This window comes from Thunnus thynnus, chromosome 11, assembly GCF_963924715.1.
Source record: "Thunnus thynnus chromosome 11, fThuThy2.1, whole genome shotgun sequence".
Taxonomy (NCBI): domain Eukaryota; kingdom Metazoa; phylum Chordata; class Actinopteri; order Scombriformes; family Scombridae; genus Thunnus; species Thunnus thynnus.
In genome coordinates, this window is record NC_089527.1 from 28,575,690 (window position 1) to 28,589,088 (window position 13,399).

The 13,399-nt window shown below is 38.5% G+C and overlaps 1 protein-coding gene across 1 annotated transcript; it reads left to right on the forward strand.

Moving 5' to 3' along the window:
* The first annotated feature begins 1,662 nt into the window (after positions 1 to 1,662).
* On the forward strand, positions 1,663 to 8,973 carry LOC137192151 (C-type lectin domain family 17, member A-like). The gene is made up of 5 exons (XM_067602665.1): positions 1,663 to 2,007; positions 3,049 to 3,336; positions 4,360 to 4,514; positions 7,504 to 7,613; positions 8,110 to 8,973. Exons 1-5 carry the CDS (start codon positions 1,869 to 1,871, stop codon positions 8,264 to 8,266), a joined length of 849 nt encoding a protein of 282 aa, XP_067458766.1. The 5' UTR covers positions 1,663 to 1,868; the 3' UTR covers positions 8,267 to 8,973.
* The last annotated feature ends 4,426 nt before the right edge of the window (positions 8,974 to 13,399 follow it).

A 13,399-nucleotide genomic window follows, 5' to 3' on the forward strand; every position in this document is an offset into this window, starting at 1 on the left:
GAACAGTCATTGAGTTATCACACAACCAAAGGACTGAGAGATTATGGGAAGAACTCAATAGAATTGTATCAAGACACTTTATAAACATTTTTAACTTTATGGAGAAACAGGATATACTAGATTCATTGAATGTACTACATCTGTTTTGTCTGCATAATGTTTATTTACCAAGAATAGAAAGGGCAGTTACAGAATTCATAATCCAGTGGAACAACCACAGCCAAAATTATCATTCCCTCTTATATTACAAATCATATCACAATTGCAGTAACAAATAGTAAATAATGCAGTAATAAATAATTTGATATATCTAATAAATCAAGTATGGCAAGTTTCACAAGAGCAAAATACTAACCGTCACCCCTTATTGACCCTCCTCTGGCTGTGAACCATCCCCATGCTGCCTAACATTATATATTTCCTCTTGTTTGCCTGCAAAGATTTGAAAGAGCACCGAATTATAAAACTACTGCTATTTTTTTTGCCACTGCTTTCATATCTTGGCGGATAAAGAGAGGAAATATATAATGTTAAGCAGCAGGAGGGATCGGTTCACAGTCCCTGCCAAAGGGGAAATAATGGGTAACGGTCTGTTAATACATAAGATTGGAAATGATTGCCATTCTATAAATATATCAAGCTAAGCTATAGAGTAAGTTAGGCCTGGCCCTGAATATCAAAATATTCAGATAATCGTTTTTCAGATTGGTATTCGGACATGCAAGTATTCAGATAGAGTTAAGTGTAACCTGATATAATAATAATGTAGGACAGCAATATAAAAGATCATTTCAAACTCCCGACTATTTATAATTACCTTCTCCTCGTGCGTGATGTTCATGTGCTGAAGAACTGCTGCGCTTGATAACATGGTGCACATTCTCTCCTGACTGGAGCTGCAGCTGGCAGTGGCACGCTGCTACACTGGCGGGATGGGAAGAGCGATGCTACGTGACTGTCTAGCGTGTCCACACCTGGAGTTGCAACAGTCGGTTGCTGCCTGATTGTTAAGTAACACCCTGCCTCTTGCAGGCTGTTGAGCAGACATCAGTGTGACAAACAAACAAAAAACATGCGCTCTCTTTTCTCAATCACCTTCCAGTTCAACTGAAATGCCTTCTGTTTTACCTGAAATCCTCTTATACAACAGACTGAAATGGCATAATACAATTTTTTCTTCAATAGTGAATGTGAAAGCTTTTCAATGGTTTATATAAAAGGATTTCACAATACCTTATGAGAGCATTTCAACTGCGTATATGAGCACACTTTACTAGTATGTGTGGAAGCTTTTCAATAGTTTTCATGAGAGTGTTTCAGTTGTGTATGTAAAAGCATTGCACTTGTATGTGGTTTTTGGTATAGTGTGTGAATGAGTCTGGTTTCATATGTGTATGTGAGAAGAAAAGTACATGTATATGCAAGTAATTCTGAATAGTGTCCCTAACGGCCCCTCATAAAAATACGTTCAGTAACAAATTACGTCATGGTAAAAACATAATCTGTAAATTTAGGGCCTTTAATCCTCTATAATTGTAATTTGGTGTGTTTTACTATAACAATCCTGTTTCAAGGAAGACAGTAGAGAGCTGTCACAGAAACCACATTCAACATGTGGTACCTAACACCTCCAACTGTGTGACTTCCTCGGTAGTTAAAAGACAGAGACACTGAAACCAACAAGCATTTTCATCTTTAACATAACATCCTTTTGAGTGATGGAGCAAATCTATGTCAATGTTAAACGTATGAAACCTGTTGATTCAAGACCTTCAACAAATCAGACAGGTAAGAATGTTCAGTCAGACAGAGAGGCTGACATGCTGAGCTGTGAGTAGTATGTTTTAATCTGTCATTAATCCTGTTGTATGATTGATTGGATTCACTGGTCTTTGCTCTGTTCAGGTCCGAGGAGCTCAGAGAGGAGATTTTATAGAGCTGTTGTTCTCTGTCTGGGGCTGCTGAGTGTTTTCCTGCTGGCTGGACTCATTGGCCTCGGTGTCCACTGTGAGTCTGGTTAACATTCAGAAATCAGTGATCATGTAGGACTATTATCAAAAAATGCTCATGTTTTACCAGGATGTTTATTTGAGTTTATATGTTGGGTTGTCTTGGTTCCATTCTCTTATTTTTTTTATGTATTATCTTTTTTCTCAAAGCAGCTTTTCAATTTTATTTACAAAGGTATTGTAAAAAGAAAAACAACACACAAAACAACAAAAAAGAAACATTTACATATTTTGTAAATATGAATTTTTACCAAGAAGGCAAAAATTAATATTCAAGCAGTAATAGTTGTGCAAGTAGATATTTGGATAAACCTGCGCATCAAGTGAGCTTTGATTTTGATAGCAAACCATGTTTGAATGCTAGTAAAAGTTGTCCTGTCAAATTTTGTTCAGTATCATAACACATATATGTTATATACAGTATACAGAACCGGTAGAAAGTTTGGGCACACCTTCTCATTCCCTTGAATGAGAAAGTGTGTCTAAACTTTTGACTTTTTACACAGGAGTATCATTATGAAAACACTACGCCAGTGATTGGATTTTTCACGTCTTTCTGCTGCATATTATATATGTTGGTTAAGTGTAAAACTTTTCACACAGGTCACAATGATGGGCCAACATGAGGAAATATTTTGACTTGGGTGGATACAGTAACTATTTTTATAGTTTTGCATTTAATGTTTTAGAAAGATGTCTGTTTTCAGTTTTTTTTTACTTTTATTTTTTTGACAAATTATATCCACTAATGTGAAGATACATCATCTCAGGAGTGGCATTCTCAAAAGGCGTGGCATATTAAGTATACAATGAGGATGTAACATACAAGATAGTAAGACAGCTTTATTGGATAAATATGAAATGTCACAACAGTGACATTTAAGCAGTTTTAATATGAATTCAAAAAGGACCCATATAAACAAATGTATTCCAAACCACCCATTAGTCTACCAACCATGTACTGATATGAGACTCTTTTTATTTATTTGCTATTTTAGATATTTTATAAAATATAAGACTGCCTCTTGATTGATTTCAGACCATTACTCAGTGCAGCATTCAGCTGAAGAACTCTCCACTGTAAAAGCCAACCTGACTAAAGAGAGAGACCTGCTGAACGCCAGCATCATTGAAATGACTAGAGAGAGAGACCTGCTGAACGCCAGCATCATTGAAATGACTAAAGAGAGAGACCTGCTGAATGCCAGCATCATTGAAATGACTAAAGAGAGAGACCTGCTGAATGCCAGCATCATTGAAATGACTAGAGAGAGAGACCTGCTGAATGCCAGCATCATTGAAAAGACTAAAGAGCGGAACAGGCTGAGTAAGTGTGGACACCGCACACATACATTCTTTAATACAGAAGTACTCTGGTGAAAACTTAAATAGATTATGTGGTTAGGTGCTTCTCTGTACTCACAGTTCTGTAAAATGTATTTGCAGCCAGCAGATGTGTCTCTACCACATATCTCTGTGTGTAACGTAGACCCTTCTCAAAGCAAACATGAGTTTCTGTTAAGACGAGAGTGAACACACACACACACACACACACACACACACACACATACCATTATCTGCCATTACCACCAGTTTACCACTGTAAAACTAAAGGATTTCTTCAAATTGGCATCTGATTTACAGCTTGAGAGGAGTTTTAGTCAAGTATTTTAATATGATGTTTTTATACATTCAAATATTTAGTAAAGTCTTACTTAGTCTAAATAAATCCATTTCCTCCTAATTGTCACTTGTAAGTGTCAAACCTGCAAGCACACATTTGCACATGACATTTGTGAAGACTTACTGACTTGTGACAGTTATTTCTTTACATTAAAATCGTAATCTTTATGGTTGATATATGTTTATTGTTTAAAAATTAAACATGATGATTAGTTATGAAAACAAAAGTCATCAATCTTAAAACTATCTTCAAACTAACTGACAACATAGCCTACCAACCAGTAACTCAAAGGAAAATATAAACATGTTGAGACGAGAATAAAAGAAGATAAAAAGACAATAGTAATCATAAATACAGTTTTATTATGAAACAAGAAAACATATCAGTCCCAACAATTTCATATATATATTATATATTATTATATATATTATATATATTTCATATATATATATATATATATTTCCTCACCCTCTCAGTACGTATGAAACTGACTATTACTGTATGAGACACAAAGACTCATAAATATTTTCAAACTACATGTACTTTACCTGCAGCTGTGTTTAGCCATTATGTTGCTGCAATAATTAGAATAACATGCATGCATGTTTTTAACCTCCATATTGTATCTTTGGCAGTAGATGAATTTTACTCTTTCTGATTTTTAAGTCTCTCTTGAAGAGAGAACTTGTCCTACAGGATGGAGGCTGTTCCGTTGTGCCTGTTATCTCCTTTCTAATGAGTCTGGTTCTTGGGAAGAAGGCAGAAAGGACTGCAGAGACAGAGGAGCAAATCTGGTGGTCATAGACAGCGCTGAAGAACAGGTACGATGTGTGCCTGCCTGTCTGCCTGCTTGCATGCCTGCATGCATGTGTGTGTGCGCAGATGTGTGTACCAGTGTTGTAGTATGCTACTCGAGTCCTGATTTTCAGGACTCGTGACTTGACTTGGACTTGAGCACTGATGACTCAGACTTGGACTTGGACTCGAGTATTGACTGCATTTGGACTTGGAAGTTGCAGACGAGGACTTGGACTTGTTAATTGATAAAGACTATTTTCATTTGTTTTTCTTTGTTTTTTGGGGGGGGGGTTGTAGTAGGTCCTTCTAATTTTGCATAAGATATTAGCTATATTAATATAAATTAGAAATGCACCAACTGATCAGCCACTGATCTAAAGCGGACAGTTTTCAGCTGATCAGCCATCGGTGACTGGCAGATCTGTCTCGTAAATCGGATTTTTTGCCGGTCAAATTTTCTGCACAAAGCCGCACTATGGGTCACATCACACACACAGAAGCAGATGCGGCACAGTCAGTGTAGCCACACACACACACAACATGCACGTCATGCACACAGCGCACAGGAAGCCACAGCCACAGACACACCCACACACACAACATGCACATTGCACACACAGCGTGACAGCCACAGCAACACACACACACAACATGCACATCGCGCACACAGCACACAGAAAGCCACAGCCACACACACACAACATGTTGTTAGTGTAGAAGTTCGTTAGCATGAGTGAAGAAGACACAAAGCTTGCAATTTGTAATAAATTTAAGTCCAAAATAAGCCGTGGAGGGACAACCTGGAAAACATTTTGAACAATTAACTTAATCACACACTTAAAAATCATCACCCCGGTCAACATGGCCGATTTCAAGAAGAAAAATGTCAGTTATTTACAGTTTTTTGCAGCTGCCAAGACGAAAAAATTGGTACGTGTGGCACAATTATTGAAACCATTAACTCATGTAGCCTATCTATTGACCAGGTGTGCTAAACCATAAGCACATTTTCAGCTTTGCACTAAGTTTGAAAATCTAAAACACACTTTGCAAATAACTACACACAGTTATCTACATTAGACACATCATTCAAAACTGAAAGCCTGTGTGTGTTGTTTGCTAAACACTGCCATTGAAATACCACACTCAATTATCAATTACCTGCACCCAGAATGAACATGTGAAAACACCCGTAACCACCCATAAGACCACTTAGAAATCAGAGCTTGAACACTATTAATAGGATTTAGGTTTGCTCTTTGGTGTGCACAGCAATGGACGCCAATTTTGGAGTGACTTAGAGGAAGGTGTTCGAGTAAAAGGAGGGACTAGGAAGACAAGGGAGAGGAGGAGGACAAGCGAGAAGAAGGAGGAGGAGGACACAGAGAACGAGGAGTGGTAAGAGGACAAATCAGGAGAACTGTCACAGATGAGATCCAGGCCACTTTGGTCGATCATGTAATCAACTATGGGTTGAGTCTACAGGAGGCTGGTCAGAGGGTCCAGCCTAATTTGAGCTGCTACACTGTAGCAGGTGTCACTCGAACATTTTGAAATGAGAACAGGTAAGAAATCCTATCCTCTATATGATTTTACAGTATTTCATAAGGAGATCTTAGACATTTGCATTCTGTTTTTGTAGAATTCCAAGGTGACCCCCGTACTGGAGGAAGAAATCAACTGTTCACACAAGAACAGGAACAACACATCATAAACATGGTCATTGCAAACAACAGCATATTTTTGCGACAACTGCAACACCACATCATCACTGACAACACAGTATTCAACAACATAAACAGGATAAGTTTATCCACACTGGGCCGTCTACTGAAGTAGCATCAACTTCAGATGAAACAACTGGTCATCGAAGACAGAATGGACTGCAATTACAATATACTGTATTTTGTTTCTTTTATTTTAGTTTTGTTCATGTCATCTTCAGTTAAGACTCTAGATAATGGTGTTTTTTACTTAGCACAACCGTGTTCAGTTGGCATGTTGAAAGAGCTATTTATTTGGTGTTTGTGTGTAAAGTTGTGATGCAAAAATACCATTTTTAGAAGAGTTTATATAGTTTTGAATGAAGTGTTTGCTTTTGCAAGAGATGTAAGATATTTTGTAAAAAACTGTAAATAGTTAATGAATATACAAGGAGGTGACACTGGAAGCTCTCACCATCAAGGCTGCCATCTTGCATGCCCTTTCAATCGGCTAAATCAGCAAAACAATCAGCATGGGATGGGAGGATGGGCAGTCTAGATGACATAGCCTACAACTGTGGGTGGAGGTGGACTGCCACCAGTGGCTCCATGGGTGGCATGCAGACCATGGCGTGTTTATCTATCCCTTCAAATCCAGGGAAGATGCTCCTTGAGTAGAGGTCTTGCTGGAATATGGCTCGTCTTTCCAGGAGACTCTGACTTCCTCTTGGACCTCAGGAAATGCCGGGAAATCTTGCCTTGCAGCCTGCTTGGCTTGGGTTAAATTCTTCTCTTCATAGCAAGAGTGAGGAGCTTCCACTATGATGGTGGGCTACAGGATTTTCAGCCTCTCCGCCACACAGCAGCAGACAGACACAGAGAGCTGATGGTCTGGGGGCAGGGGGAATAAATGAAGAATCATCTTCGTCATTCTCATCTGACATCAGAAATTCTTCCCCCGGTTTTGTCCTCCTCCTCATAATCCAAGGGGTTCCTTGACCAATAAATTCAGCACATCAGGTGTCAAATCTTTGGGATTATTCTCCTTGACCAAACCAAGTTGGGGTTCTCCTCAGTGGTGATGTTGGTGAGAATAGGGTCCCTATCTGAAAGGCTGGCCTGCAAAGCTAGTCTTCACTGGAGGCTCTTTGCTGTATAATGAGTGCAGTGAGTACACAGGCTGCGATTGATAACTGCAGCACGGGCGTGTTGCAGCCCGAGACACACGGAGCAGACCTGGTATGTGTGCTTGTTCGAAATGCTTGAATAAAATATAAATACTGTGCTTTCCTCTTTTTTCATTGAACAGAAGTTCCTCTCTAACTTTGCCAAGGAAGGAACTCAGGGTTGGATTGGCTTGACTGACAGAGTAAAAGAGAAGACCTGGGAATGGACTGATGGAAGTCAACTGTCTGTAAAGTAAGTAAATGTGCTTCACTTTGATTGAATATAATCAAATATATACTAATAATAAATACTACTGTAACTTCCACCAAACATTTTTGACAATATGTAGTATAGATATGACACCGCCAACAACAACTCTCTCTTGAAAATATATTTAAGCCAATAATTCTACCAGAGGTTGCTGTGGTTCCTTTAATGAGTCCTCCATCTACCAGCTCCGGTCAGGAGGCAGTGATCTTGAAAAATTCACATATTTGAGTTTTATGGTGGGATTTTCAAAGGCTATATTGACTGACACAAATGTTAAAAAAAAAAAAAAGCTGATATAAAAACATTAATTAGTCCCACTTTAAAAACACAGGTACACAATACTGGCTCCTACTGCACCAGCCAAAAATATTTTTTTTAACTATTTTTTCATTGTGTTTCTTCGTTAATAGCAGAGGACGGTGTTCATGTCAAAGATAATGTCCAACAACGTCCTTTTTCCTGTTTGTTGATCTTCTAGATACTGGCGGGCATCACAGCCTGATAATGGTGGTGGATATTCAAAGCTTGGGGAAGAGGACTGTGCCCACATCATCACTGGCGGGAACACTTTAATGAACTGGAATGATTTGTCTTGTGATACCAGTCTGGTATGGATCTGTGAGAAAAAGGTTTAGTATTGGGGAATAATTAACTTTGAGATTAAAAGTGTAAATCATTTTTTGGATTGTGGTGGAAAGGCATCAGGAATGTCCTTTACCTACAAATCATGGCTAAAATAAATAATAAGGAAAATAATGTATAATTATATAACCAAACCACCTAAAGATGGCTTGCTTCTTCATGAAACTGTTCAGGTTCAATAAAGTTTTCAGTATTACAGTAATACATTGTGCTTCATGCTCATCAGAGTCCACACTGCCTGATGAATGTTCTTGTGTAAACAGCATGTGAATCCTCTTGTCTCTTATGATCATCCATGAGGTAAAAACCTGAGATTGAAATTTTCTGCCAAGCTTCTAAAACTGTGTAATTGTCACCATCAGTGCCATCACTTGTCATCACTTAATGTTTCCTTCCCTCCTCACCTCTGGTTTGGTCACAAAGCAACATACTGTAGCTGTCAGGAGTCATAACATCTGCATTAATTACAGCATATTGTATGTGTCAACAACAACCAACATACTAATAACATTAGTGCTTTTTCAAACCAACACAAACTGAATAATGATCAGTGCCACATTAATTCAATGAGCACATTGTGTGTACAATGTAAAAGATGCTGTAATGTAAACTCATAAAACACCTAAAGAAAAACCTTTCTCACTTTGGTCATTTTTGAATTGTGTAAAGAAATCTTATTCTTGAATCTTAGTGTGGTAGAAATGTGGATACATTAAAAGCTTTATTTCATGTGAACCATTTCTCTGTGCCTCAAATGGCTCATTTGTCACCTTTTCTGTCTATTTATTCAGAGCCAGTTCTATAAATCACTCGATGTCAGCTCATTGCAGATGTATCAGTACCAGTGTAAATGTCAGCTGTTAAGTAACAAGAAATTATAAGTACATAAATACCAAAGATATGTTTGAAATTAATCAGAAATTACATAGTTTGTCCACCAGAGAGCACAAGTTTATTTTTCAACTGTAAAATGTCCAGCTAAGTCCACATCTTTGTTAAAATTCCCAACAAAAACAAAATTCGTCAAAAGTCTTCTATGTTTGTATAAAAAATAATTAATATAGCTCGTTAAATGTCATCATCAGATTTTTTGGTCTCTCAAATATCAATATTGTCCCCAAAAATCCAGTCTCAGTCAGGCTCCTTGATTTCATGTTTTTTCTGGCTGTTTGTGTATGCCTGCAAAAATATTGTTTTGAAATCAGATTTTTCATATTTCTCACTCAGACATTTAGAAAATTATAACTTACAACTTTATAAATACCAGGCTTTCCTGTAAAATACAGTGAATCCAACTTACACCATATGCTTCATGATGTATTAATCTTATGGTGCATTAGTTCATAATCAATGATACTGAATGAAATGTAACCATGAATTTATTATTATCAATACAAACATTAACAATATGAACACAGAAATAATAAAACTGATGAATGTTTTCAGTCTGTGTCTTCAGGCAGGAAGCAGCAGAAAGTTTTTTTAACCCAGTTAAAGAAACATCTGACTCCACCCTTCTTCTTCATCTTGGCCTCATGGCTGATGGTCCGCTCACCCTGCTCTGCAGTGATGATGGGACACTCATGAGGTGGAGTCAGAGGAGGTGGTGGAGATGAGGCAGATGCAGAGTCTGGTTCTGGGCGAGGTGCTGCCGTTTCATCCTGGCTGATGGTAAAAAACACTCCTGGAGGCAGTAATGGCAGGAGGTTCATCAGCAGATGTAGTAAGACGAGGTGGAGGAGAAACCTCAGCCGAGTCTGGTTCTCTGTTGGGATTGTCTTCATATTTTCATCCTCCAGGAGTGAAGCTGGGGAAGTGTAGCTTCAACTGGAGGTGGAGGGGTGGAGACCACATCAGAGTCTTCAGGACACCACAGAGGCATCACAACCATTGTACTGTAACTGTTAATAAATATGTGTCAAAATTTGACTCACTGACACCGAGGAGGGATGTTCTCTGGAGGGTTGAGGAGCCTTCTGGCTTTAAACTCACATCTCTCATCTTCATGCTGGTGTTCACCTCAAAACAAAGTGAAACAAGGAACGAGATATGATGAGCTGATTTGACCTATTGAGAGAATAAATCAAGTGTAATTTAACAACTGATTCTGAACCACTGTGATATCTTTTCAGGATTCTGGTGTCTTTCTTACCAGTGTTATAAAAGACTTGACATCAGCATCAAAATCCTCCAGTTCAAACTCCCAGAGCCTTCAAACAGAAGAAAACACAAGATTCATCATTACTGTTCCTCTCTTCCTCATTTGAGACAGATTGGTGTGATATGAGCAGAGTTCAGGTCAGGTGTAGTGCTGGACTGTCTGTGTGTGTCCGTAACTCACTTCACTCTCACTGTGCTCTTGCTCTCCTCCACCAGCAGGTCACTCATGTCTTCAGCAGTCACAGCAGATGGGAGCTGTTTTCTCTGCTGAAGCCTCCACAGTTCATCCACCAGTGAAATCCGAATAACATACAAGAGATCACATGTCTTTATGCTGAAGTACAAGAACAATTTATTTGATTTTACCTGGTATTTTACATTAATGTGGAGGTGACACTATAGTTGGTCTTACCTGACACTTACAAGAGCCCCAAAAAACTCTCACATAGCCTAATGGGTCTGTAGATGCCTTCAATGAACTCCATAATTAATTTGTTGCTATATATCTCAAGACAGAACAAGCCTGACGCTCAAAGCGACAACAAAAAGTTTTCAACAAAAAATTCAACAACACACTCAAGAGTATTGAAACACAGTTGACCCTCAAGCTGAAGAGTGTGTGAAGAGAGAATCTGATTGTTGAGTCAACATTGCAGAACTCATGACACACACACACACACACACACACACCCTCACACATTTAAGACTTCTGTATAAGCTTCTGGGCTTTTTCTCATTTTCTTTCACGTCCATCTCTCCATGTTAAATTAAGCTAAACTACTTACTGTACTACAACTTCACCATCTTGAATCATTTTTTTTCATCATTACACATTTCACACAGAGACAGATTAATAAAAGTTATTTAGTAAGTTAAGCTTTATTTAGTCAGGAAATCTCATTGAGATCAGGTTATCTCAGGTTATCTTTTATAAGATAAGACAAAACAGTTCAGTCAAATCTCAAATTCAAGACCTATGAATTTGTTCTTTTCACACATAGGTAACTAACGTACATAACTCATTAAAGAAAAATAAAGATTCATGTACAGTATGCGCAGTACAGTTAATAGTCCTAGTTGAAGTCTGGTTCTGGGTGAGGTGCTGGCTGTTCTGCTGGTTCATCCTGGCTGATGGTGAAATGCTCCTAGACTGCAGTGATGGTAGGAGGTTCATCAGCAGGGGAAACAGGACAAGCTGGAGGAGAAACCTTAACAGAGTCTGGTTCTCTGTTGGGCTCTTTTTTCAGAATTTCACCTTCTAGGACTGAAGCAGCTTCAGCAGGCAGGGTCAGAGGAGTTGGAGGAGTGGAGACCACATCAGAGTCTTCTTCTCTGTTGGACTCTCCTTTCATATTTTCATCCTCCAGGACTGAAGCAGCTTCAGCTGGAGGCTTCAGATGACGTGGGGGAGTGGAAGCAGAGTCTGAATCCTCTTGTCTCTCATGCTCATCCATCAGGTAGAAATCTGAGACTGAAATTTTCTGCCAGGCTTCTAAAACTGTGTTGTTGACATTATCAGTGCTATTACTTGTATTGTTTAATCGCTGCTCATGATCACCAATAGATTGAAGGTAGGGCTTACAGATTGCCTCTGCTCTGATTGCTGCTATTTTTGTTAGCTCATTTTTCAAATGGCAATTTACTTTCTCTGCCAGAAGATCTTCATAAACCATTCTGTAGTAGGGGGGGAACATAAACTGCAGTGTCTCAGAGCACTTTTTCCACATCTTCCTTCTGACACAACAGCGTCTTAAATGTCCACCAAAGCTCCAAACTAAAAGAAAAGGACAGATTACGCCAAAGCCAATGTCCTGGAAAACAAACAAAGGTAAACATTAAAAGAGATCCATTGAATAGTTTCAAGAAACATAAAACACAACATTTTTGTGATTTCAGTCAAGCTCCAATTTGTTTCAGGTCTTCTTCCATAACCCAATATTCAGTGTCAACACTGGAGATCCAGCACCCACCATCATGAAGTACCATTTTGCCATTGTTTGCCATTGTGTTGTCTGTACAAAATTTCATGGCAATCCATCAGTAGTTATTTAGATATTTCAGTCTGGACTAAAGTGGTGGACTAACTCACTGACTAACATTGCCATCACTATAGCACCATGCTAGCTGCTGGCAGTGTTGTAGTCGAGTCACTAAGTCCTGAGTCTGAGTTGAGTCTCAAGTCCCCAGTGTTCAAGTCCAAATCACCAAAGAAGAGCCTGAGTCAAGTCCCCATTACCTGAGTCCAAGTCCAAGTCTGAGTCTGAGTCATCAAGGTTGAGTCTGAGTCAGTGATCCACTCCGGCACGGTCAAAGAGCTGACATACAAATAAAAAAGGTCTACATTAAACAAAAATGACAGCTGTGATTTCATATTAATATTAATCATGCATCGATTGCAATTTTCTTGGCCGTTCTGATTTCCAATTTTTTAAAAGTCTGTCCTACCAATTACGATTTTTGGCAATTCTGATTTTCTTTATAAGAATTAAATAATTAATCATATTTATTTTTTTTTTTGTGGACTTAATGGTATCACACACTGCCAACTTCGAGTCTTCTTCACTCACGCTAAAGAACTTCTATACCAATGATGTGTCTGCGTCCTGAAAATCAGGACTCAAGTCAGACTCGAGTCCGAGTCCGAGTACTACAACACTGACTGCTAGCGTGGCTGGTGCTCAGGAGTATGTGACATCATCTTTTTCCTATGAGAAGCACAAACTGAAACAAAAAATACAGAAAAAAATCTGAATTTAAATAACCAAAACTATTCAAACTCTGAAAAAAGACTAACTGCTAAATAACTTATAGTAAAAAGCTGATTTACAAAATAGGTTTTCAGGGCCGTTTACCTCCTCCTGTCCCGAAATTTGGTGGCACTCTGAATTGGCGTGTTAATAAGTCATTCTTCCTAATATTGAACACATGAAGTGTTGCTTTTTTGGACTAATTTAAGATGTAATTTT